General features: G+C 39.0%; 1 protein-coding gene and 1 pseudogene across 1 annotated transcript in view; both read left to right on the top strand.

Annotated features, from left to right (window-relative positions):
- Positions 1-22340, top strand: part of PKP4 (plakophilin 4) — a 154895-nt gene that overhangs the window by 26365 nt on the left and 106190 nt on the right. Inside the window, exon 2 of the mRNA XM_042458480.1 lies at positions 8898-9028. Within this exon, the coding sequence (XP_042314414.1) occupies positions 8903-9028 (126 nt within the window). The 5' untranslated portion in view covers positions 8898-8902. The remainder of the gene's footprint in view (positions 1-8897; positions 9029-22340) is intronic.
- Positions 12293-12496, top strand: LOC121920093 (annotated as a pseudogene).

The following is a 22340-nucleotide window of genomic DNA, read 5'->3' as shown; positions in this document are numbered from 1 at the left end:
CCTGGGGCGGGAAATGTGAATCCCCGAAGCAAAGCCTTCTACAGAGCACAATAATCTTATTGGGTCATATTACCTAGTTCTAAGTGTCTAAGAGCTTGTTTACATTGGGGAAAAACTCCAAACTCACCCCGAAGCTGGTGCTGGCATCCTCACTATGTATGATTACTTCTGGGCAAATACTATGGTTTCTGGCCCTTAACCCAGGGTGACCAGATGTCATAATTGCAAAGGAGAACAAGGCATGATAAAATGTAGGGCATTCAAGAAAAATGTAGAACATTACCAAATAAAAACCGGGAACACTCGTACAAATGTAAATCCATGCTTCTCAGTCAAGTGCTCAAGATGAAGGACATTTTGAAATTTCTCCTGGACCAAATGCTAAAATATAGGACAGATCCTGGAAAAGGAGGACACCTGGTCAACCTACCTTAGCCTGACTTTCTCTTACTCTGGTTTCTCTTCAGATCGTATAAATCTTTCACCTTTTACTAGCGCCTGGTGTTTTCCAAAAAACCCTGGGGTGACTTCGGGTTCTTTTGGAATGTGGACAATTGGACATAGTTGATATGGCCCAATCCATTGTTCACACATAAAGAGCCATGCTGTTTCCTTTCCCTATGGTGTGCAGTGCAGGGAAGGCCAGTTTTTGGAGCCATCTCCACTGCTTCTTTGTGGTCAGGAGCTCCATGCAAAGACTACCCAACATTCTGCCATTTCTGTTGAAGCCAGAAATGGGTATCCAGACATGGTCAACAAGGAGGGAGCTGCTCTGTCTTGTTGATTGTAGGGGTGCCCTATTCTATCCTTAGTAGAAGCAGTGGTGTGCTGGGCAGGATTTACATCAAGCTCCTTTCCATGAGGAAGCAGTGGCAGTGGCTACAAAAAGAAGCCAGCACTGCTTCCTTGTGGGCAAGAGTTCCCTGTGAGAATCTGACATGCCATTGCTTCTGCTGAGGTCAGAATGGGGCACCCTGGTGATCAACAAGGAGGGGGTAAAGTGACTGCCTCCTTGCTCATCATGGTGGGACGCCCTGTTCTGACCTCAGCAGAAGTGACCGAATGCCAAGCAGGCACTCTCAGGAAGCTCCTACCTTCAAGGAGGTGGTTAAAATAGGCCAGCAGGGCTGATGCAGTGTTAGCCTGGATGGCTCATGTGCACACCGGCATGGTGTTGCACCAAATTCGGCCCAGAGCAGGTGATAAGCATCATGGTTGGTCCAAGCCGTAATGGCCTGGCCTGGCCCTGGATTAAATGGCCAGTGTAGATGCACTCTAAGAAAAGATAGTTATCAGAAGTGAGAATGTAAAAAAAAATTCACAGCAAAAACTGTCTTGCCTAATAAAATTTATTTAGTGTATTTTCTGGCATATAAGACTACTTTTTAATACAGGAAAATCTTCTCAAAAGTCAGGGGTCGTCTTATACGCCAGGTGTTGTCTTATAAGACAGGTGCTGAAACCTCCAAGCCGAACTGGAGAATCCACAGTCGCCACATATGGTGGGGGAGCTCAAAAACAATTGCGGCTGCATCACCACCGTATGCGGCGACCGCTGTACAAGTACGGTAGAAGAAAATCCACTCACTAGGATTCATAGAAAGAAGTGACTTAACGCAGTCCTGATCACAAGGTGAGGGGGCACCTCACCGGGAAGGTGTAAGTGAAGGGCGGAGCAAGGTGCAGGCGTCCAGGACGCCTGGGGTATGGAAAAAAGAGCTGTGTTTGCGCTACCGCTCTGATAGTCTTAGAGACAGGCAGGGCTGGGCAGGCAGGGAGAGCTGACCAATCCAAGCAGGCTTTGTATAAAACAAGTTTTCCTGCTAAGTACCTGCATGTCATAAGCATTGGAATTAAAATTACCATTTGGAAATCAAATATAATGTTTTTTTAATTTTTATTTGGTGTGCATTGGAAGAGGGGTAGTCTTATATGGCGGGTATATCTCAAACTCTGTATTTTAACTGGAAAAGTTGGGAGTTGTCTTATACGCCCAGTTGTTTTATGCGCTGGAAAATACGGGTACTTCAGACTTCAGTTATGTTATGTGGGACAACTATCATATCAACTGTGTAGGCTCAAAGTGTTTAGAAAATGCATATGTGATATTTCAAATTCCTAGACTCTACTAAATGACATGAACACCTGTCATTTAGTGAGACGTTCTCTATCCAGATGCAAAATAGAGGAAGTTATTCCTTTCCCCAGTTTCTGTTAGACGTTCTCTAAAATACATTGTGAAAAAGAATGAGTAGCAGAAGTTGTTTCAGATGCAGTTGTGCAGATCAGATAGCTGATCTTTCTGTGATGAGAACAGAATCTGATACAGCTCTCAACAAATACAATTCAGGATGAAACAGTGCTCCTGTAACAGGAAATGGCAAGGAGGTAGGAGAGGGGCTGCATTTCAATGCCAATATTAAGTTATTTTGAGTTCAACTCCCAGAATGGCAGTGGTCATGTTGGCTTGAGAATTATAGGAGATATAGTGCAAAAAGTAACTTCTCCAGTCTTTCTGCATGTGTGTGTATCTATATGCACATAGACAAACTTGTGTGTACCAAAATATGGGGCACATGCCAGACAGTGCTTCACAAAAAAAATTAATAAAAATAATAATCTAAAAACAGATTTTTTGTATAATACGAGGGAAACTGCATGTAAATGATTCTGAGCAGGAGCAACTTAGTGTGTTTGTTGTGATAAACTGCTGGAATAAGATGAATGTTGTGCTATCATCTCTCACTGTTTACGCCTGCTTAGACAATTATGTGTTAAAGCGAATGGGACTGTTACTTAGGGATTTCAAAAAATAATAATTGTCAGTGCACACATCTTAGAGGGATTTTGAACTTTCAGAGTACCTGTGAGATTGTCTCAAAACTTTAATAGCCATTCATTTTACAAAAGAAGAAACAGGTGCTCACCACTTATTCAACAGGTTAGGACCAGAGCATTGTCAAAAAGTGGAAGTTGTTGACATACAAAATCCATCCTTCTCTTTAGCTTGCTGGAGCATGTTGTCTGTTGAAAAATGTAAATAACAGCCCATAAAATGAGCAAAAGCTTACCGTTAAGTACAGTGGGCCCTTCGCATCGCTTGGGTTAGGGACACAGGACCCTGTGAATGCGGAAAAACTGCAAATAGAAAACCATTGGTTTTTTTTTAACCTGAGAGGATACCTCTCTAGGAATCTCTAGGTCAGTGATGGCGAACCTATGGCACGCGTGCCAGAGGTGGCACTCAGAGCCCTCTCTGTGGGCACATGTGACATCGTCCCAGCACAGAGTTTGCCAGAGTTTGTTAATAGAAAGCCAGAGGAACATGGCACTTTGCAATAAATAAGTGGGTTTTGGGTTGTAGTTTGGGCACTCGGCCTCTAAAAGGTTCACTATCACTGCTCTAGGTCCTCCAGTGCAACTCTGTGGTCAACATCTGCCAGAGCTTGACTGTAGAATTTGTGCTAGAGGACCTATAAATTCCTAGACAAGTGTTTATTCTAGGAATCTCTAGGCCCTCCAGTGCAATGTTTTGTGAAAATTGGTCATAGAGTTGCACTGGAGGACCTAGAGAGAACATATTAATCAAATCTGTGAACAGTCAAATCCAAAAAAGTCAAAGCCACACATGTGAAGTGCTGACTGTATACAAAAGTACTGTATGAATAAATGAATAAAAGCTTACCTTTAAATATCTTGAATCTTACATATGTGGGGAAAGGATGGTGATTTATTGAAGGAAATTGGAAGGATATAGTTGAGCCTCATTATTGGAAACTTCAAGCAATCTTATTCTTTTTCAAGAGGGGATTTTGATGGCGATATTACAGGGGTTCATTTTCAAAACTCTGAATCTCAAGGATTGGGGTGACTGATGATGGTTGTGGAGGTAGTGTCTTCAAATAGGAAAGCAATGAAGTTCAATGCACTGACATCTTTCACCTTTCTCAGAGAAGTTTTCTAATAGGCTATTTGATTTTGTAGGCCTCTATTTACTTTTGAACTTTCTAAGATTAGAACCAACCTTTTCCCAAATGCAATTGCGTCCTCTATTTTGGTGATTCCTTCTTCTAATTACAGTATTTAGTCATCATTACCATAGGCTGAGCCACATTATCAGGCAGGGCTTTCTGTTCTCTGAACAGCCTTCTCTGTTCTTCAGATAACAGGAGATTCTCAACAGTTAGGGCCCCATCATGAGACAACAACATTTGAAGTGATTTGCTCCACTGACTCCTCAGTACCTTGAAAATCATCCATAGGTGTGGGGATGAGTTTCTTTCAAACACCTTTCAAAATTGTTTCTTTAACTGCCTCCCATGTAGCTGAAGTTGTTTTAGTGCCATCCAAAATGGTGAAGCCTTTCCAAAAAGCTTTTAGTTTATTTTGCTTTGATCCCTCAAAAAGATCTTTATCTTTATCCAATGCATTTATAGCCTTTGCAAAATTCCTCCTTAGATAATAACATTTAAATGCTGAAATCACACATTGATCCATTGGCTGCAGTAGTGAAGTTCTATTTGCAGGCATGAAGGCAACTTGAATTTCTTTGAAGGACTGTGTGAGAGCTCCAGGGTGGCTTGGAGCATTATCAACAAGCAGTAGAATCTCAAAGGGAATTTTCTGTTCCCTGCAAATAAACCTCAACCGTAGACTTGAAATAATCTGAGAATAAATGAATAGTCACCCAAGCTTTTGCATTACTCTTGTAATAAAGTGGAAAGCTAGACTTTAAATCAGTGGTCCCCAAACTGTGACCTTTAAGAGATTTTGGACTTCAGCTCACAAAAGCCTCAGCCATGTCAGCCAATAGTCTGAGATTCTGGGAACTGAAGTACAAAATCCCTTAAAAAGCACAGTTTGGGGACCATTTCTTTAAATAGTTTTCTCTAAATGGTATAAATACAGGCTTTAATTTGCAGTTGCTGACCGCATTAGCCCTTAGCAACAGCATTAGCCCAGCTTTTGCATCTCTGAATCCAGGCATAGATTTCTCTTCTTTTACAATAAGAGTTTTTGCTGGCATTTCCCCCCAGTATAGGAGCATTTCATTTACACTGAAATCTATTGCTTTGTGTAGTCACCATCTTCTATAATATTTTTTCCATGCAGGACACATTTCTGCAGCTGCTTCTCCATACACTTCTACATTATGCAAATTGGACCTTGTCTTAAATCTGTTAAACTAGCCTTTGCTGGTTTCTTCAAATGTTTCATTCACGGATGTCTCTTGTTTTTTAGCCTTCATTATATTAAATAGAGCTTTGGCCTGGATAAATGTTTGTGCTTAGGGGAATATTGTGGCTGATTTGGTATTGAATCCACACATTTAAAAGCGTTCCCACTGGCATAGCGTTTTTAATTTTGGCTAACACTTTGACATCTTTCTTGTCAATTGTACTGATTATTGAGCAAGTGACACCTAATTTGCGGCCTATTCCACTTATGCACATGCTTTTCTCACTAGGTTTGATTAATTCTAGCTCTTTTTGCAAGTTGACAATCTTACAATTTCCTTTAGCTTTATCTGTATATTTAAGTGCCATTATGAATATTACTATATAAGTATTAATACCTGTACATGATGACACCATGCACAATTATACTGTACAGTACTCAGACTGAACAAAAGATGACACTGAATTAAACAAAAAGCAGTGTGTGGTTGCAGAAGCACCACCTTTTTGTTCAGTCTATGTACTGTACAGTATACTGTAGAGGTTGTTCATTGTGTGCTTATAATACAGCACTGTGCATACTTACATTTGTCGAAAGAGGACCACAAGTCATATAAAAAGATTCTGGTAATAACTAAATAGCATTCAAAGAGAGGGCTGTCAAAAAGTGGTCCTGTAGCGGTATGTTTCTATCTAGCTTTGTCTCTTGCTATTGATGTTCCAAATGGGAAAATCTCCCCTGAAGCCAAATGTCTCTTGGAAAGGGAGAATTAATATTTCCAAACTCAATAATTAATATTCTGTGAACAGTTTGAATATGGAGGCAGCAAAATTTGCAACTGACTTTAGCTATGACCAAAAGAATTTTTGAATGGATTTACTTTTTTAAAAATGCTGCCCACTAAAATGGCAGCTTAAATTTGGTGTTGAGAAGTATAAGATGTATTGCTCTAGAAGAAATGAACCATATCCATGCTGAAACAGTATATCAAATCTTAGATAACAGCACTGATTCTTCTTAGAGGTCGGGTGTGGGAGTGTTTAGGCCACTGGTTCTTCATGAAATTGGTTCCTAAAGTTAGCTGTTCCCATTCAAGACAACCTTGGAATCCTTTGCTCTTTGAAAATATTAGTTCAATATATTGTACCTGTCTTCTGCAAACACTTTTGGCTCATTAGGAAATACATTTAAACTAATAGGTTTATATAGTAGAAATAATGCAAACACATTTTGTGTATATTATGCTGGTCTTGTCCTGATTTCATACAGTCTGTGTAACTTTACTTAAAAATGTGCGAAGAAAGGATGCAAAAATTGACTGGTCTTTGAATGTATTTGAAAGGAAAAGACTAGACAAATGGTATTTAGACTAGATAGGACTCAGAGCATTTAATAAAGAGAGATGTTCTACTTGAAGTAAAGAAACAAGCTTGCAGGCTTGTAAGTATTGTCTTGTCTGGTAATCTTTAGTGAATAAGAGATTCTTCTAGGCAGTGAAGCCTTTTAAAGTTGGAAGAGTTCGTGCTGACTTCTTTTCAGACCACAGAAGTACAGAGGTATACAGAGCACACCAGAAATATACAGTGGTGCCTCGGGTTACGAAATTAATTCGTTCCGCCATTCCTTTCGTAACCCGAAAATTTTGTAACCCGAAAAGGCTTTCCGTTAGCACTGGAAAGCCTATAGCTGCACTTTGCAGCATTTGAATTTCGCGCCGAAATGAATTTCGTAACCCGAAAAATATTTCGTAACCCGAAACAGTTTTTGCCAATCCAACTTTTTCGTATCCCGGAAATTTCGTAACCCGATCATTTCGTATCCCAAGGCACCACTGTATGTAAAACCTTGCAGAAATATTCATACACACCTCACCTTAGAATGGTCTAGTGAAAGCTCAGACTGGGTCCGTACTAGGGTTAGAAAGGGGCGTCCCTTCTGGATGCCCCTAACTCTAGTACGGATCGAGTCCGTACATTCCGCCCCGCACACTCAGATCTGCTGGGAAGCAATTGTTACGTGTCCCAGAGGCAAGGTATTCTCCCACCACTCAGAGGGCCTTTTCTATCTCGGGCCCCATCCTCTGGAACTCGCTTCCGGACGAGCTCCGCTCGGCCACCTCCCTGGAATACTTCAAAAAGGGGCTTAAAACTTTTTTGTTCCAGCAGGCTTACCCCTAACATTTCATGTTGCCCCCTTCTCTCTCCTCATTGTTTTTGCAATTTTGTGCTAGTTGGAAAACTTTTTAGCTGGATTTTAACTGTTGTAAGATGTTGTAAGTTTTTTGTATTTTCTGTATTTTAATTTTGTTGTATATTGATTGTATTGTGTTTTTGGCTGTTGTGACCCGTCTTGATCCCAGGAAAGGCGGGCTAAAAATAAAGCTTTTATTATTATTATTTATTAAAATGGCGGCGCCCATTCCACACGGGGGCCATCATTACGACGTCACGAATGCTCCACCTCCAAATGAGGCGGCGTGGATGTGACGTCTTTGCGCTGCACGAGGGCGCCTAGAGCGCCCTTTCCACAACGCTAGAAGGAGCTCCGAAACGGAGCTCCTTCTGGGATTTGCATCACTGGCGCAGCCTTTAGACGGCTGCGCCAGCAACACGGAAGAAAGGGGCCAAGCGACCCCTTTTTCCTCCTCCCCGCCACCACCGGGTGTCCTTGGGGCTTGAAGCCCCAAGGACACCCCTTTCCAGGCCATGGGGAAGTGGCCTTTTGCCGCTTCCCCGTGGCCTGGAAAGCGGCAGATCGGGGCCCCAGAGGCTGCCGTTCTGGCAGCTGGAGCCCCGATCCGGCGGGGAAAGGAGCGCCTACAGGCTGCCCCAAAGGGGCGGTCTGTAACGCGCCTATGGCAAGACTTAAAGGTTTCTGTTAATCGATGATTCCCTCCATCCAGTATGACTGAGATTGAGCAATTGTACTAGGAATAGGCAAAAATAACAAAATCTACATGTGAAAGGTGAGTAGATGCATTGTCAAGAAGATTTATAGCTGTTATTGCTGCCATAAGTGTTTCTACCAAGTATTGACTCATTGTTGTATGACCAACAAGTGCCAGTTGGTTTTTGTTTGCTTACCTTTGTACTGTATATATTTTTCACCATCACATTGTTAAGTATCTTGTGAAGATCATATAGTAATGAGGCCAGTTAAATCCATTTTAGTTGCAGGTTGCAGAAAACAAAATATCAAAAATCAAGGGTGGCATGAATACATCTTCAATGAGGTATATAGATTGGATGTGGGTGTTAGTAGCTTCCATCAAGCAAACCAGTCTGTCTTGCAAAACATGACTGACATAGTTTGGTCAGTAACTGTTTGATATAGAAACCGTGGGAAGCAGAATTGATTTATAGCCACAGAGAAGGACCCTTAAAACTGTTGGATGAAAGGAACTGGTAATCTTGAGAAATGCATTTATATATAAAGTTACAGCAGTTTTACATAAAGTTAGTTGCATATATATATATATATGAATGAGGGTACATTTTTGTTTGTTTTTAGATAAAGGCTGTAAATACTCCTAGACCACCTCTTCTCTGTAAGCCCTCCTCAGGCAAAACAGTATGTCTATGTCATTTTTGGAGCAGAGTAAGAAGATCCTCTGAATCCCTCAGGAATTATAGGTTTATGGAATGTTTTAGTGGATAGAAGATAAGTCGTCAGTCAAATACATAAATGTAAAATAATCAAACTGATTTTTTTCTCTCCAGGCAATATGCCAGCTCCTGAGCAAACCCCTTTAGAAGAAGCGCTGCAACAGACCACCCAGGAATCTTCCACAAGCCCAGCCATGGAAACAGAGGCTACTGCCACCACTATCCTAGCTTCTGTAAAAGAACAGGTATATGTACATATATTTAAATAAAATAAAATTTGTAGATATCTCTATTTGGAACTTGAATTTTGGTTAAGTTTGATTTTTTCTTTTGCCTAGAGATTAAATATTAAGTATTTCTTGCTGTTTTGGTATCATTATGGGATATAAATACTACCTTATTCTCTAACACAACAACTTTATACTTTGCTCCACTGTTTTATATCTTTCTTTTAGTTCTTTAGTGATTATTATGGTGTCCTGTCATCAGTGGTAGCTGGTGGCTTCCATGTCAATGGAATCTGCTCTGGGATTTAATATGAACATTAAAGGAACTGTTGAAGTACTGAACCCTAGCCACAATTTAGCACCATGGATAGCTCCCTTAAACGTCAGACTTAAACCAGGAGCAGATTCACCATTCTACTGAAATGGGGGCCAACAGACTGCCATGGGAAATATCAGTTCAGATCCCTAATCAGCTGTAAAGCCCAACTAAACCTTAATTGTAAAACAGTATGAATGTATATAAGGTAGATTTGATCTCCCTTATCCTTTATGCATGGGACCAGAAGTGTTTTGGATTCTATATTTTTTTGGATTTTGGAATATTTGCATGTACATAATGAGATATCTTAGAGATAGAACCTGCAGGTAATTTTTTACATAATATTTTTAGTATTTTGTGCATAAAACAAAGTTTGTGTACATTGAACCATTAGAAACAAAAGGCATCACTATCAGCCACCAATGCGGACAATTTTGGAGTATTTTGGCATGCTGGATAAGGAATACTCAACCTGTATCTAGACTTATTCCTGCTATTGTAAATCTGTATTTGTAGTTTGCAGCACTGAGCGCATCTGTTCAGAAAGGACCTGCCATGTAGGTTGTGGTGAAATAGAATTTTGTCTTGTAAAAACAAATGTGTAAGGGTAGGAGAATGATTAAAATAACTCTATAGGGCTAATTTAGTAAATATTTGGGGGATAATATAAATCAAGTTTATTTTCCTAGACATTGAAAAAAATGCTCAGTCAGTTTATAAACAATATTTTTGACATCTGTTGTGATTGCTGATACCAAGACCAGTGTGATGTGTATTTTTTGTACTTTCCCACTTGGCTACTCTTTTCAGTATAACTGAAATCGTGATATAGGTCCCACTGTCTGCTTTTCCTGGCGTGGGTTAGATGCCAACTCTTTCCCGAGTCTCTTGGCCTGCAAAATGGCTCCAGAAGATTAGAAGACTCTTCAGGTCACCTTTACAGAGAGGCGTACTTAGTTGGGATGTGGGTTGGTAAATCCCTATCCTGTAATATAAATTCAGGGTGTCAAGGTTTGCCTTCCCACCTGAACCCCCCAGTGCTGCCTTTTTGGAGGATAGTGAGTGGCAAGAGGACCAAAGTGCAAAGTGCTAGTTTGGGCATTTTTGTACTGAACCCGGCTGAAGAATCAAGTCAGAATTTTTTAAATGTTGAGTGACACCCAGTGTGAGAAAGCCAGTGAGTTTGGGCATTCAGTCTCTAAAAGGTTCACCATCACTGGCCTATAATAGATAATATTATATAAAATATATATAAAAATAATAGATTCCAATGAACCCATTGATTGGAGCCTTTCATTTTTGTAATTTTTTAATTAGAATGGAAGCAATCTGTGTCCAGCCACCACTTGAACAGCATCTGCTATCAGAGGGAAAGGGAGAGTTCCATTGTGCAGTTCTGCTTGCATGATGTTGAATGGTACCCCGGATAACTAAAAATTGTTACTTCTGATACCTCTTATAAATATTACTTTGGAGATTACTTTCGAAATTGGAGGCAAAACATCTCCTTGGTAAACAGTATAAGTTTGAAGATTTTTACTGAATTCTTAGAAAGTGCAAGTATTTCTGTTATAGTGCAACTTTCAAATTAGTAGCTGGTTTTCACAGAATGTATACTTCACAGCTCATGAATAAGTTTAAAGATAAATGAAGAGCCTTGTCTCTTCTTTGGGTGGAAATGAATCAAGAGCATTAAGAAATCCCATGCAGTTTTTAAAAATTCAGTCTTCTGTTGATATTGTTATGTCAGTGTTGATAATTAAACACTCTTCCTGTATGGCAGAGAGCCCAGAACTGAATGTTTTCCAATACAATTATGTACTTTTTATTCATCTCAAACCAAGCCTTTAGTACTGTTTGCTTTTGCCTCTTGAACTTCCATTTATTTCAATTAATAACTCTTGTTTACGGCAGGCTTCTATTTGAAAAATAATTAAGGTTGCCACATCTTAACCATTTAAACAACTTTAAATGTGCTCATGTAAGTAATTTTTTCTGTTAGGTACACCTTGTTTTCATCAGGATGGTGAGGTAGGAGAAATAGAGGCAAAAACCAATTTGAAATATTTCTAAAATAAGCATTGAAAATATTGCAGGGTGATAAGAAGAAGTCTTTGCAATCTTTCTCCCTGTAATTAACCAAGATGTTTAGCCATTTTCTAGATTGAAGTGAACCTCAACATATGATTTTCAGTCAAGCTATTTTTTTCCTTTATGATGAATGAAAAATATGAAGATCATTATATTTTCCTTTATAAGCTAAATTTGAAAACAAAAAAAATCCTGTGCTGATAAAATATTATTCCGCCAATCAAAAAATATATCAGACTAACCATTGAAACTTTGCAGTCTTCTTCAACAGGTAGAGTTAATAAAACAGTGTGCATGGAAAAGGAAGTGTTGGTGTAGTGGTCTACATTATTGGTTGGTCAGATAAAGGTATCACTTCAAATGGATGTTGAATTTTTCTTGTGACCCATATCACTACCCCTGCAACATTTTCAGATAAATATGGTTACTTGTCTGCAGTTTTGTAGTTGTTCTCATGTTAAAACCTGATTAGTTTACTATGCCTTATGTTTTCATGAAAAAGCTGTCCATGTTCGTGAGAGGGATGATGTGAACACTAAATGAATATAAGTACCCTCATATCCCACCATTTTTGTTTTTTGAAAGAGACAACTCACAAATGCTGTTGAGAATGAAATTATAGATCTGTAGGATGACTGCTTCTGTGCATATGTAAATGCTACTGTATCAGCAAATTGCCAAACTGAAACAAATGAGAACTACTCTGGCAGCATATTCCTAATGCAAGGAACAATAGTTTTCCAAGGTCACACACATGCCACTAAAAAGATATTCTAGTTACTTCATCTTATTATTTGTGCTTTTTGAAGACATACATCATTGGTGTACTGAGGTGGTGGGCCTGATAGTTCATGAACAGTTAACTTTACATTTTTGCTTCTCGGCCTTTTGGTTAAGATCAAGTGTAGTAACTTTTCATTTCTCCCCAGTACTTTCTCTGATGTATCTTTATTAGATTAGTTTTTATTTTTCAAAAGTTGTTTATTAAATACTTCTATTGATTCCGTAGGACAGGATGATACTCAGTATTACAGCAAGGAACCTGAAAGCTGCAGTTGGAAAACAATGGTGTTAAGTATGGAGGCATCAACTCACCCATCAGATATATTGACTTCACTATTCTTCCAAATTGTTATATACAACAACCTTGCAAAAGAATCCACCAATGTTAATAGTTTGTGAAATAAAAAATGAAAATGACTAGCTTGCTCAGAAAGAAGTGATGGGGAGCTGACCCCCTCCTTGAGTAACCTGTTGCATTCTCTGCAATGCATAGAGCCTCTTCTCAGATGGATTTATGTGCCAGAGACAGAATAGAGGGATTTTCTCCCATCTACCTGCCCACTCACCTCTGACTGTCAGGCAGCTGCTGAAATGCAGGGCTAATATCCAGTCTTTTCATTGTAAAATAAGCAAACCTAAACCAAAGGTAATTTCGGAAAGTATTCGGAAAGTGTACATTAGAATTTTTAATTTGGTTTTTTCTAAAGCTTGCTATATAAGCAACACTTGTTGGCTAAGGTTAACTATTATTATTATTACTAATATTATCCCATCCTTCTCCCAAGACTGGGATTCACGACAGCTTACAACGTTAAAAAAATTCCATACAGTTAAAAACATACAAAAACAATACGTTAAAATAGGATTAAATTACTGGAATAATGAAAACAAATTCAATACTAAAATACTAAATACTTTAAAAAGATAAAAAGCCTCAAAAAACATTTAAACAATATAGAACCCCCGGGCCATTCTATAAAAGCATTCTATTTTGAATGCCTGTCTGAAAAGGAAGGGTTTTGCCTGTCAGTAGAAGGCCATCAGAGAAACATGGATACTGTCCTGAGGGGCATCTCTAGAGGATGCAAGGGGTGTGGACCACACCAAGCGACACCCAGTGGGATTCAGGGTATACAGGTAATGTACACTCTGAGGAAAAACAAATCTAGTCTGAATGCTCCCTAGAAACCAAACTGACACAATTGAGGTTGTCATACTTTGCAATATCATGAGATGACATCGTTTGTTGGCAACATTGATAATTATTATTTATTTGTTATAGTTGTTGTTATTATTATTATTTATGGTATTTATACCCCGCCCTTCAGCCCTAAAGGCTATCAGAGCGGCTTGGTAAAGTACGAAGTGGGAGAGAGAGAGAGAGAGAGAGAGCAGCAAGATGGACTCAATCAAGGAAACCATAGCCCAGTGCTATCAAGACTTGAGCAGGGTTGTTGAAGAATGGTTGTCTAGCAGGTTCCTCATTTATAGTCACCATATTCAAAGTTAACTTGATGGCCGTTGAAAAGAATATTTCCACAGTATAAAATCTGTCTTGCGTGAATTAATATTTCCTTTAAGCAAAATATAGGTTCCTAACATAATGCCCGTAGTGAAGGGGTTTTAAAATGAATAAACTGACCCATAATGCATTATGGGGTTTTTAGGCGGTTTACAGACCACCGTTTTGGGGCGGCCTGTTCCCGCCCCTTTCCCTGCCGGATCAGAGCCTCAACTGCCACCGTTGGCAGCCTCTGAGGCCCCAATCCGCTGCTTTCCAGACCGTTTCCCCGCGGCCTGGAAAGGGGTGTCCTTGGGGCTTCATGCCCCAAGGACACCCGACAGCAGCGGGGACAAAGAGAAAGGGGCCACTCGGCCCCTTTCTCTTTTGTGATGCTGGCGCAGCCGTGTAAAGGCTGCGCCCAGTGCCAGAAACCTGGAAGGAGCTCCATTTCGGAGCTCCTTCCGGCGCCATGGAAAGGGCGCCCTCGCACGGCGCCAGGGCGTCACTTCCACGCCGTTCCGTTTGGAGGCAGCGCGGTCGTGACGTCCCAATGGCGGCGCCCATGTAGAATGGGCACTGCCATTTTGTACATACTAGGTACATACTAGGGTTAGGGCGTCCGGAAAGGACGCCCTTTCCTAACCCTAGTACGTATCTAGTACATACTTTTTGCGCGTCTGGAACACATCATAGTGTTTAAAAAGGGTCTTTTCTCTCTTTATACAAAAGGCCTAATACTGTATGCCTTTTATTAGGTCTGGAACAGCATGTTTAATTTACATCTTCAAAGGTTCTTACATTCTGCAACTGTGTGTCTGTGAGTAAAAGTGAAAAGAGCCTTTAAAATGTGTGTTATATGTTGTATCTTTATGTTGTAATTACTAATTCTATTCTGTGGCTGCTTTCGTAAACTGGAGATGAACAAATGTACTTCGTAAAATCTATGCTTCTGTTTATTTGTAGGTAATAGCAAAACAGAACTTTAAAAAATAATTCTAAGATAATTACAAATTAAAAACAACATTTGCAATAGTCTAGCAACATAACAACTGAAAGACTTTAGAGAAGAGTTAATTTTGTTAATAGTGAGTGAAGCATCAGTGAGACAACTCAATTATGTTCCTTTCTTGTATTCATTTTTTTCACTATGTATCATTCTCAGGAGCAGTCCACAACAAATAGTTTATTCTCCTGTTTTAGCACATCAAGACATGGTACCCACGATTCCTTTGTTTGTTTGTTTGTTTCTGGGATATATATCACCTTTCTCCCAGATGGAATTTAAGACAGTTAGTAAATATTAGGTCCCTTCACTCTTGTCTCTCTCTCAGTTTTTAATTTCCTTGCAAGGAAATCTATCAAAACGTCCTAATTCTTCTACTAAAAATAAAATTAAAATCAAACACTTTGGCTACTGTTTTGGCCAAGAAAAAGAGAAGAACACAGAACTCAGAAGGTGAACCGGGAGAGCACCACTTACCTTCTGAGAAAAGGAAGCGGTCAAAGGACATTTTAAAACAATCACTGTTAAGACAGCAGGTGCACTGGTTGCAGAGGGAGAGGAAAATGAATAAAGCACTGGAAAGATTCAATTGGCTATTGAGAAGGGAGCCTCTGAACACATGACAGAAGTAATATTAAAGAACATACTGTATATATTCATGTATAAGTCTAAAAATTTTAGTCAATACAGATGTGAAAGAAATACTGATAGAGGGAAGGTTGGAAGACATTTTTTGAAAGTTGAGAGTAAAAGGAAGGCTGAATCAGAGCTACTGACAACATTAAAAGGCCTGCAGGGCCATGGGTTTTTAATAAATTTCAGAAGAAAGAAAGGAAATAAAAATTGGAGTGACAGAGTTGCTTCAGGAGAGTATAGCAGACATAATGTCTCTGGCACAGGTATTGGGAATGTTAGTGTCAAATTGTACCTTAGCTCAATTCCATACCAGAACAGTGCAGCTGTTCCTAAGACCTCACCAAAAAAATTAGTAAGAAAATATTATAATTTATTATAATTATTGTAATTTGACTTTACCAGCTAAGGTAAACAAAAAAATTGAGATGGTGGTTATCCAGGATTAGATAAGCATTAGATAAGGACAGTTCTTTTGTACCACAGAGGAAAGTAACAGTTACAATGGATGAAAGTCAAGTTGGGTGGGGGTCTCGCTGCTCTGACTAGGCTATACAAGGAGAATGATCAATCAGAGAAGGAACTCATCATCAATCTGTTAGAAATGAGAGCAGTGAGACTAGCTGTACCTCGCTTTGTGCCATTGATAGAGCATCACAGTTTTCAAATCAAGACAGACAACATGACAGTGAAGGCATATCTTTTCAACCAAGAGAGTTTGCATTGTCAGCAGCCGATAAAAGAATCAGCAAAGGTTTTAAAATGGGCTGACAAATGTTTGAATTTATTGACAGCTATTTATTTAAGAGGAACTTTGAATCAGAAGGCAGATTTCCTAAACAAGCACAAAATCATGCCTAGAGAGTGGCGTCCGAATCAGCAGGTTTTCAATTATCTGCAGAGACTTTATGGGAAGTTTTCAATAGATTGGTTTGCTTCTGGAGACAATTTCATATTACAAAGATTTGTTTCAGTTGATAGAGATGTAAAAGCAGAAAATCATGATGCTCTAGCAGTGATGTTGCTGAAAGATCTATTGTTTGCATTTCCTCCTATGCCAGTAATTTGGAGGGTCCTCATAAAAATAAGGCTTCAAGATGCTCAGATTGTGTTGTTGGCTCCACATTGACCTCTTGGGCTGTGGTTTCTTCTCCTGAAAAGCATGTTGGTGGAGGAACTTTATCATCTACCTCAAAGATAAAATCTGTTACTACAGAGTTTAGTTTGCTACCGCAAGTGTAATGGTTGCAGCTAACAGCTTGGAGGTAGAGAGGGGAGGTTTGCTGCTACAAGAATATTCAGAGTTAGTAACAAAAGCATCTAGGAGGCTGTCAGCTCAGTGCAGTTATGAGACCACTTGAAAAGCATTCCAGAAGTGGTGCTCTCAGAATTTAGTTATACCTGACAATGCTCAGATAAAAGAGCTATTAGCTTTTCTGCAAGATGGCATAGCGAACATTGTTGTTATTAGTTGCCTTCGGGTCAACTTCAACCTATGGCAACCCTATAAATGAGAGACTTCTGGTCACCCTGTCCCCATCCACCCTGCTCAGCTCCTGCAGATTAATGGTTGTGGTTTCAGTATGTACAGGATACTGCTGCTTAGAGGAGAAAGACTGAAAACCTTACAGAAAAGCAGAGCAACTGTTTGTCTTAATCTTGGACACTTGGCAGATATACTTGCTCTGCTTTCTGCTATGCACCAGCTACATCTGGCTTTTAAAGTGGACAACTTTACTAATTCTGTTAATTATTAGCAGATATAATAGAACACACACAGCAAACACTTTCACAAATTACTGTCTTTTAGTGTGTAAGGATGTAACACTTCGAAATACACCATTTCACTGGCAGACTTGGGGAAATGAAATGTGAGGTTAACACTTACTGTGAATTATCATTCTAGGAAGTCTGAAGGAGCAACAGCATAGCAGTAGCATTTACATTACTATAGTTTTTCATAGTGAACTAAACACTCTCTAAACAGTTTACAATCTGTAAGCCAATTTCCTCCAATAAGCTGGGTACTTATTTTACTGACCTACGAAAGGATGGAAGGCTGAGTCAGCTTGGAGCCCTCTGGGAATGAACTCACAATGTTGTGGCTGCAGTGCCACCAGGGCTCCCTAGTGCAGTGATGGCAAACTTATGGCATGCGTGCCAGAGGTGGCACTCAGAGCCCTCTCTGTGGGCACACACGCTGTCACCCTAGCATAGAGTTTGCCAGAGTTTCTTACTAGAAAGCCAGAGGGATGTGGCACTTTGCAATAAATAAGTGGGATCTGAGTTGCAGTTTCGGCACTCGGTCTGTAAAAGGTTCACCATCACTGCCCTGATGGGTTATTCCCTTGTGCCTGTAGGTTAAGGCAGGGGACCAAAAATGCTGTTAAGTCTGTTTAGTCTCACTCTCAGTTTAATTACTCATAATGAGACAATAGATTAAAGTCAAAGTACAGACAGAAATAGGTTTGGGGTTTTTTGCACCCCCTGGAAGGGGGGGTGGCTTGCTCCTTCAGACTTCCTAGAATAATTAATGCTAAGTGTCATCCTATCATTCTCAGGCTGGCTAAAGGAGCAATCCACTATGTTTCAAAGACCTGGAAGATCAATTCATTGGCAACTCGTGCTTTGCATTTATTCTGCCTGTGTTTAGTACATGAGTGAGGTCACATGTGAAAAAGTATGAACTGAGTTATTACCCACAGAAGAGGCTGACTTAAGTTATTATAGCTGGCCTTTATACCAATAAATTGTAGAATTGAGGTGCTTAGATTATTACCTGCTGTAATGCAATGCAATTAAACAGAAACCCTCTTACAATGCTAGAACTTATGTATTTGGCATGGAAAAACACATCAGAAACATTTTCTTATGAGCAGGAATCTGATGCTTTGAAGAAAAATCCTGTCAAGCATAAACAGGAGTTAACATCTGGAATGAAGATTCCAGGTGCCTTCTCTTAGACTAATTTTTTACACGGTATGTGTAGAGCAATAAATTTGAAGGTATTGGATATAGGATCTATCATAAAGCTTATGTGGAGAGTTAAGCAATAGTGTTCCAGTAATACAATTGCAGAATTGTTCACACTCCTGCTTTACTCTTTTCCCTGTGGGAGGGAGTAAAATAATTTAATAGTAAACAGGCTATGAGAATAGTTTTAACTGAATAAACCTTAACAGTGAATTAATTTTACCATAATAAGGATATTAAAGATTGAAATTACAAATGATGTGTAAGCAGCATGTGTAAATTCATTCATATAGGGAGCAAAAATCCTAAAGTCACATAAACACTGATTGGATCCAATCAGATGATAACTAATCCAGAAGGAAAATTTGGCGTTACACCAGGCATATTGACGATTTAAAAAAAAAAGGGGGGAGAAGAAAAGAAAGTCCTTACATTGAGCATAACTGGGAAAATAGAATCAAAACCAGAACTGTCCATATCGTTCTGCCCTTACACAAAACTATGTTGAAACAACACTTTGAATGCTACTGTATCTAAAAAGTCACTGTTTCTAAAAAGGATGTTATAGATCTAGATATGTAACAGAAAAGATTAAGGGAATGGGGCAACTTCCTTTTGAAGAAAGGTTATAAGGTTTAGTTAGGATTGTTTTGCTCTGGTAGGGAAGACAATCGAAGTGCATAAAATGATGCATGGTTTTTAGAGTAGGTAAGGGGAGTCTTATCTCATCTACATGCTCAGAGCACTTAGACCTCAGTTCACCCACCTAAGTTGTATGAAAGAAGAGTTTCTCCACACAGTGCATAATTTAATTGCAAGATTCACCACCCCATGGTGTTAGGATGGCCTTCACCAAGGTGCTTGAACAAATTCATGGAGGATAAGACTGTAAGTAGCTACTAGGTGTGATGGCTTTATGTTGCCTTTAGTGTTGGAAGCCACATTCCACTGCATGTAAGTTGTTGGTGTACTTAAATGAAAGAGTGCAGTTGTATCCACTTTCTTCCATCCCATAGATAGTGATGAGTCATTGAGCATATAGAATTCTAGACTACATGGGCTTTTAGGCTTTTCTTTTGATATCTTACTAAAATCACATTCTTCCATTCATGTGCATTTTATTTCAAATCTGTCCTACCTCAACTTTCTTTGTGATGCTTGGATCTTGTGAGAATTGAGATTACCAAAATTTGTTCATGCCATTCCCATTTTAAATACTGGAAGTCATGGCAGAAATTGGTGGAAATGTTTTATACATTTGTGCAGGTTAACAGAGCTCAATCCATTTTCATTACATTGTGCACATTCCTGTAATCAAATTCCCTGTCTTATTATAGATTTGGGTTGTGTATATAAATATATAATGTTGTTGTTGGTTGAGAGCTAGCCTGGTGTAGTTGTTTGAGCTTTGGACTAGGACTCTGGAGAGCAGGATTCGAATCTCAACTTGACCTTGTAAGCCCACTGGGTGACCTTGGACAAATTACACAGTTTTAGCCTCAGAGGATGGCAATGACAACCTCCCTCTGAAGAAACCTGCCAAGAAAATCCCATGATAGGTTCTTTGTAGGGTCACCATAAGCCAGAAATGACTTGAAGGGGCACACAAGGACAGCAACAAGTAGTGAGAAAAGGAACTATTGCTATGAAAACAAAACTAATCTTAGGAAATGGTGAATGCTGCTGTGTGTGAGTAGTCTTTTCGGGTTAAGGCTACTTCTGTTCAAACAGCACAAAAATGACCAATTTGTTTGTGTATTGGTCAGTTTATCTGCTTATCTGTTTCAGAGACCATTAGGGTGTGCTACAGTTAAGTAAATTGTAAATGTCATAATCATGTTTTGGATTTAGATAATCAGGAGGACTAAGCACTATAGGAAAAACAATCTTGGTTTTGTCTTAAATGAAGACTGTGTTAAAATCTGTGCAGATAACTATGTGTGTGTTTGGAAGCAAGGATATTTAGTTACTGTATTTAAAGATCAAAGGCTTAGGCCTAGTATGTCTACAAGTAATCATTTTAATGGCTGACATTCTAGCATCCATTAAATTTATTTTATGGATGGCTGTTACTTGCTATATAATGGATGTTTGTTTGTTCTAAAGTCTGACCTTGTCTATGAAAGCCAGTTTAAAGATTTAAAACTCTTAATGCAAATAATGCATTCATCACTATTTTATTGTGTAGTGTGTTCCTGTGTATGTATGTGTGTAAAGCTTATTAGAAAATTAATTGGAATCATTTACAGTAACATTTGTGTTATGTCTGATGAGTGATTGGAGTAAGCTCACTTTACTGTCAGAAATGCTGACAACCTTGTACTTGTATGAAAGTGTCTGCAAACTTGTTAAATACAGTTGGGGAATATCTTTGATTCTGGCTCCTTTTTAAGTATTTGGCATAGAAGATAAATATTTGCATCCCAGTATGGGATTGAATAAATAATAAAACATTCTTAGAAACTTTATGGGTGTGGGCTATTTAATATTTTGGATTTCTCGGCTCAAGACTACTACTTACTTTTATTAAAAGAAATCTGTTGTCTCATGATGAGTAAGCCTATGTAAAAAAGAAAAGAAAAGAAAAAGTGCATTACCAAATCAACCAAACATAAAGAATAGTGTATGCCCTCTTGTACTGTAGGATATTAAGGAAGTTAGGTAGGCACGTAGACAGCTGAATTTATCAGATCACCCATGGAAAGCAAAGTCCACCCTGTCTCCTAACCAGCATAGACTGTCAGCAATATGTGTCTAAGGAAACTTGACCAGTCAGAATAAGGTAAATAATGGATGCTTTGGTTAGAAAAACTAAGGAAAAGAGTTGTTTAACATGAAGCAATATTATACAGTGGACCCTTGTTATACGCTGGGGTTTGGTTCCAAGATCTCCTGTGTATAACAACATCCGTGTATGCTCAAGTCCCATTAAATATAATGACAGAGCAAAATGGTGTCCCTTATAAAAAATGGAAAATCAAGGTAAATTTATACTTTTTTGGAACATTTTCAATCTGTGTATGCTTAAATCCGTGTATAAAAAATCCATGTATAAGAAAGGCCGACTGTAATCCCTTATAGTTAGTGAGAGAGACCACACAAGAATTTGAATGAAATTTAGTAATTCGTTTAGAGAATTTTAGTGCATATACTGTGATTTTACTTAGTCTGTAACCCCGCTTCGATCCAACCGGGAGAGGTGGGGAAACATAAATAAAATTTTATTATTATTATTATTATTATTATTATTATTATTATTATTATTTATAATTAATGGGCAGCTAATGGGATTTAGTTCTGAGGACGATCTGGGGGAAGAGCCTGTTGTATAAGTCCCCTTAGCAGTATTGCCAGTGGAGCACCAAATGGGAAAGCATTGAATGGCATTCAAAAGATACTGTAAAACAGTGGGGAAAATGTTTTATTACATGTTTGGCAACTAACTCAGAATCTGGCAGATTTCAGCAAGAATCTTAGTGATGGGTTTTGCCAGCATAATGGTCCATAGTGCAGTTTTTGCAAGGATGTGCAGCAGCAGTGGGCAACTGTTATTGTTTGGAAAGAAAACTGCCCTGCCCAACTCTGGAGCAGTTCAGAAACTGGCATAACAGTTTTTTTTTCTCCATGTCCATATATTATTTCCTCCCAAGAGCAATGGCCTTTTCTGCCTTCTCATTGTTGTTACTATGCTGCTGCCTACAATGTTATACTTGTGCCAGTCAAAAGAATCTCAGTCTAAACATTTTTGGTATTTAACTATACTGTATTCATGATCAGAGTATAACTACATCATTGTTTGATGACCATTTTGCCCCGTAGCTTTTCTTGTACAGAAAACCTCTTACAAGGAACTTTTTTTAACAAAGGCTTTTAAAAGCATGCCTCCTTTCTTCCTTGTCCTCTGTCTAGCTGGAGTTTTTTTTTTTTAGCAGAATTGGTTAGAGAAAACAGACTTTCAGTACTGGGTTGCAGCAGCTTCTCTGTAGGAAACAAGCTTGAGCCTGGAAATCATGGGATTCTGCTG

The sequence above is a fragment of the Sceloporus undulatus genome, chromosome 1 (assembly GCF_019175285.1).
Source record: "Sceloporus undulatus isolate JIND9_A2432 ecotype Alabama chromosome 1, SceUnd_v1.1, whole genome shotgun sequence".
In the NCBI taxonomy this organism is placed as follows: Eukaryota; Metazoa; Chordata; class Lepidosauria; order Squamata; family Phrynosomatidae; genus Sceloporus; species Sceloporus undulatus.
The sequence above is the reverse complement of the archived record's forward strand: the minus strand, read 5'-3'. Positions and strand labels throughout refer to the sequence as shown.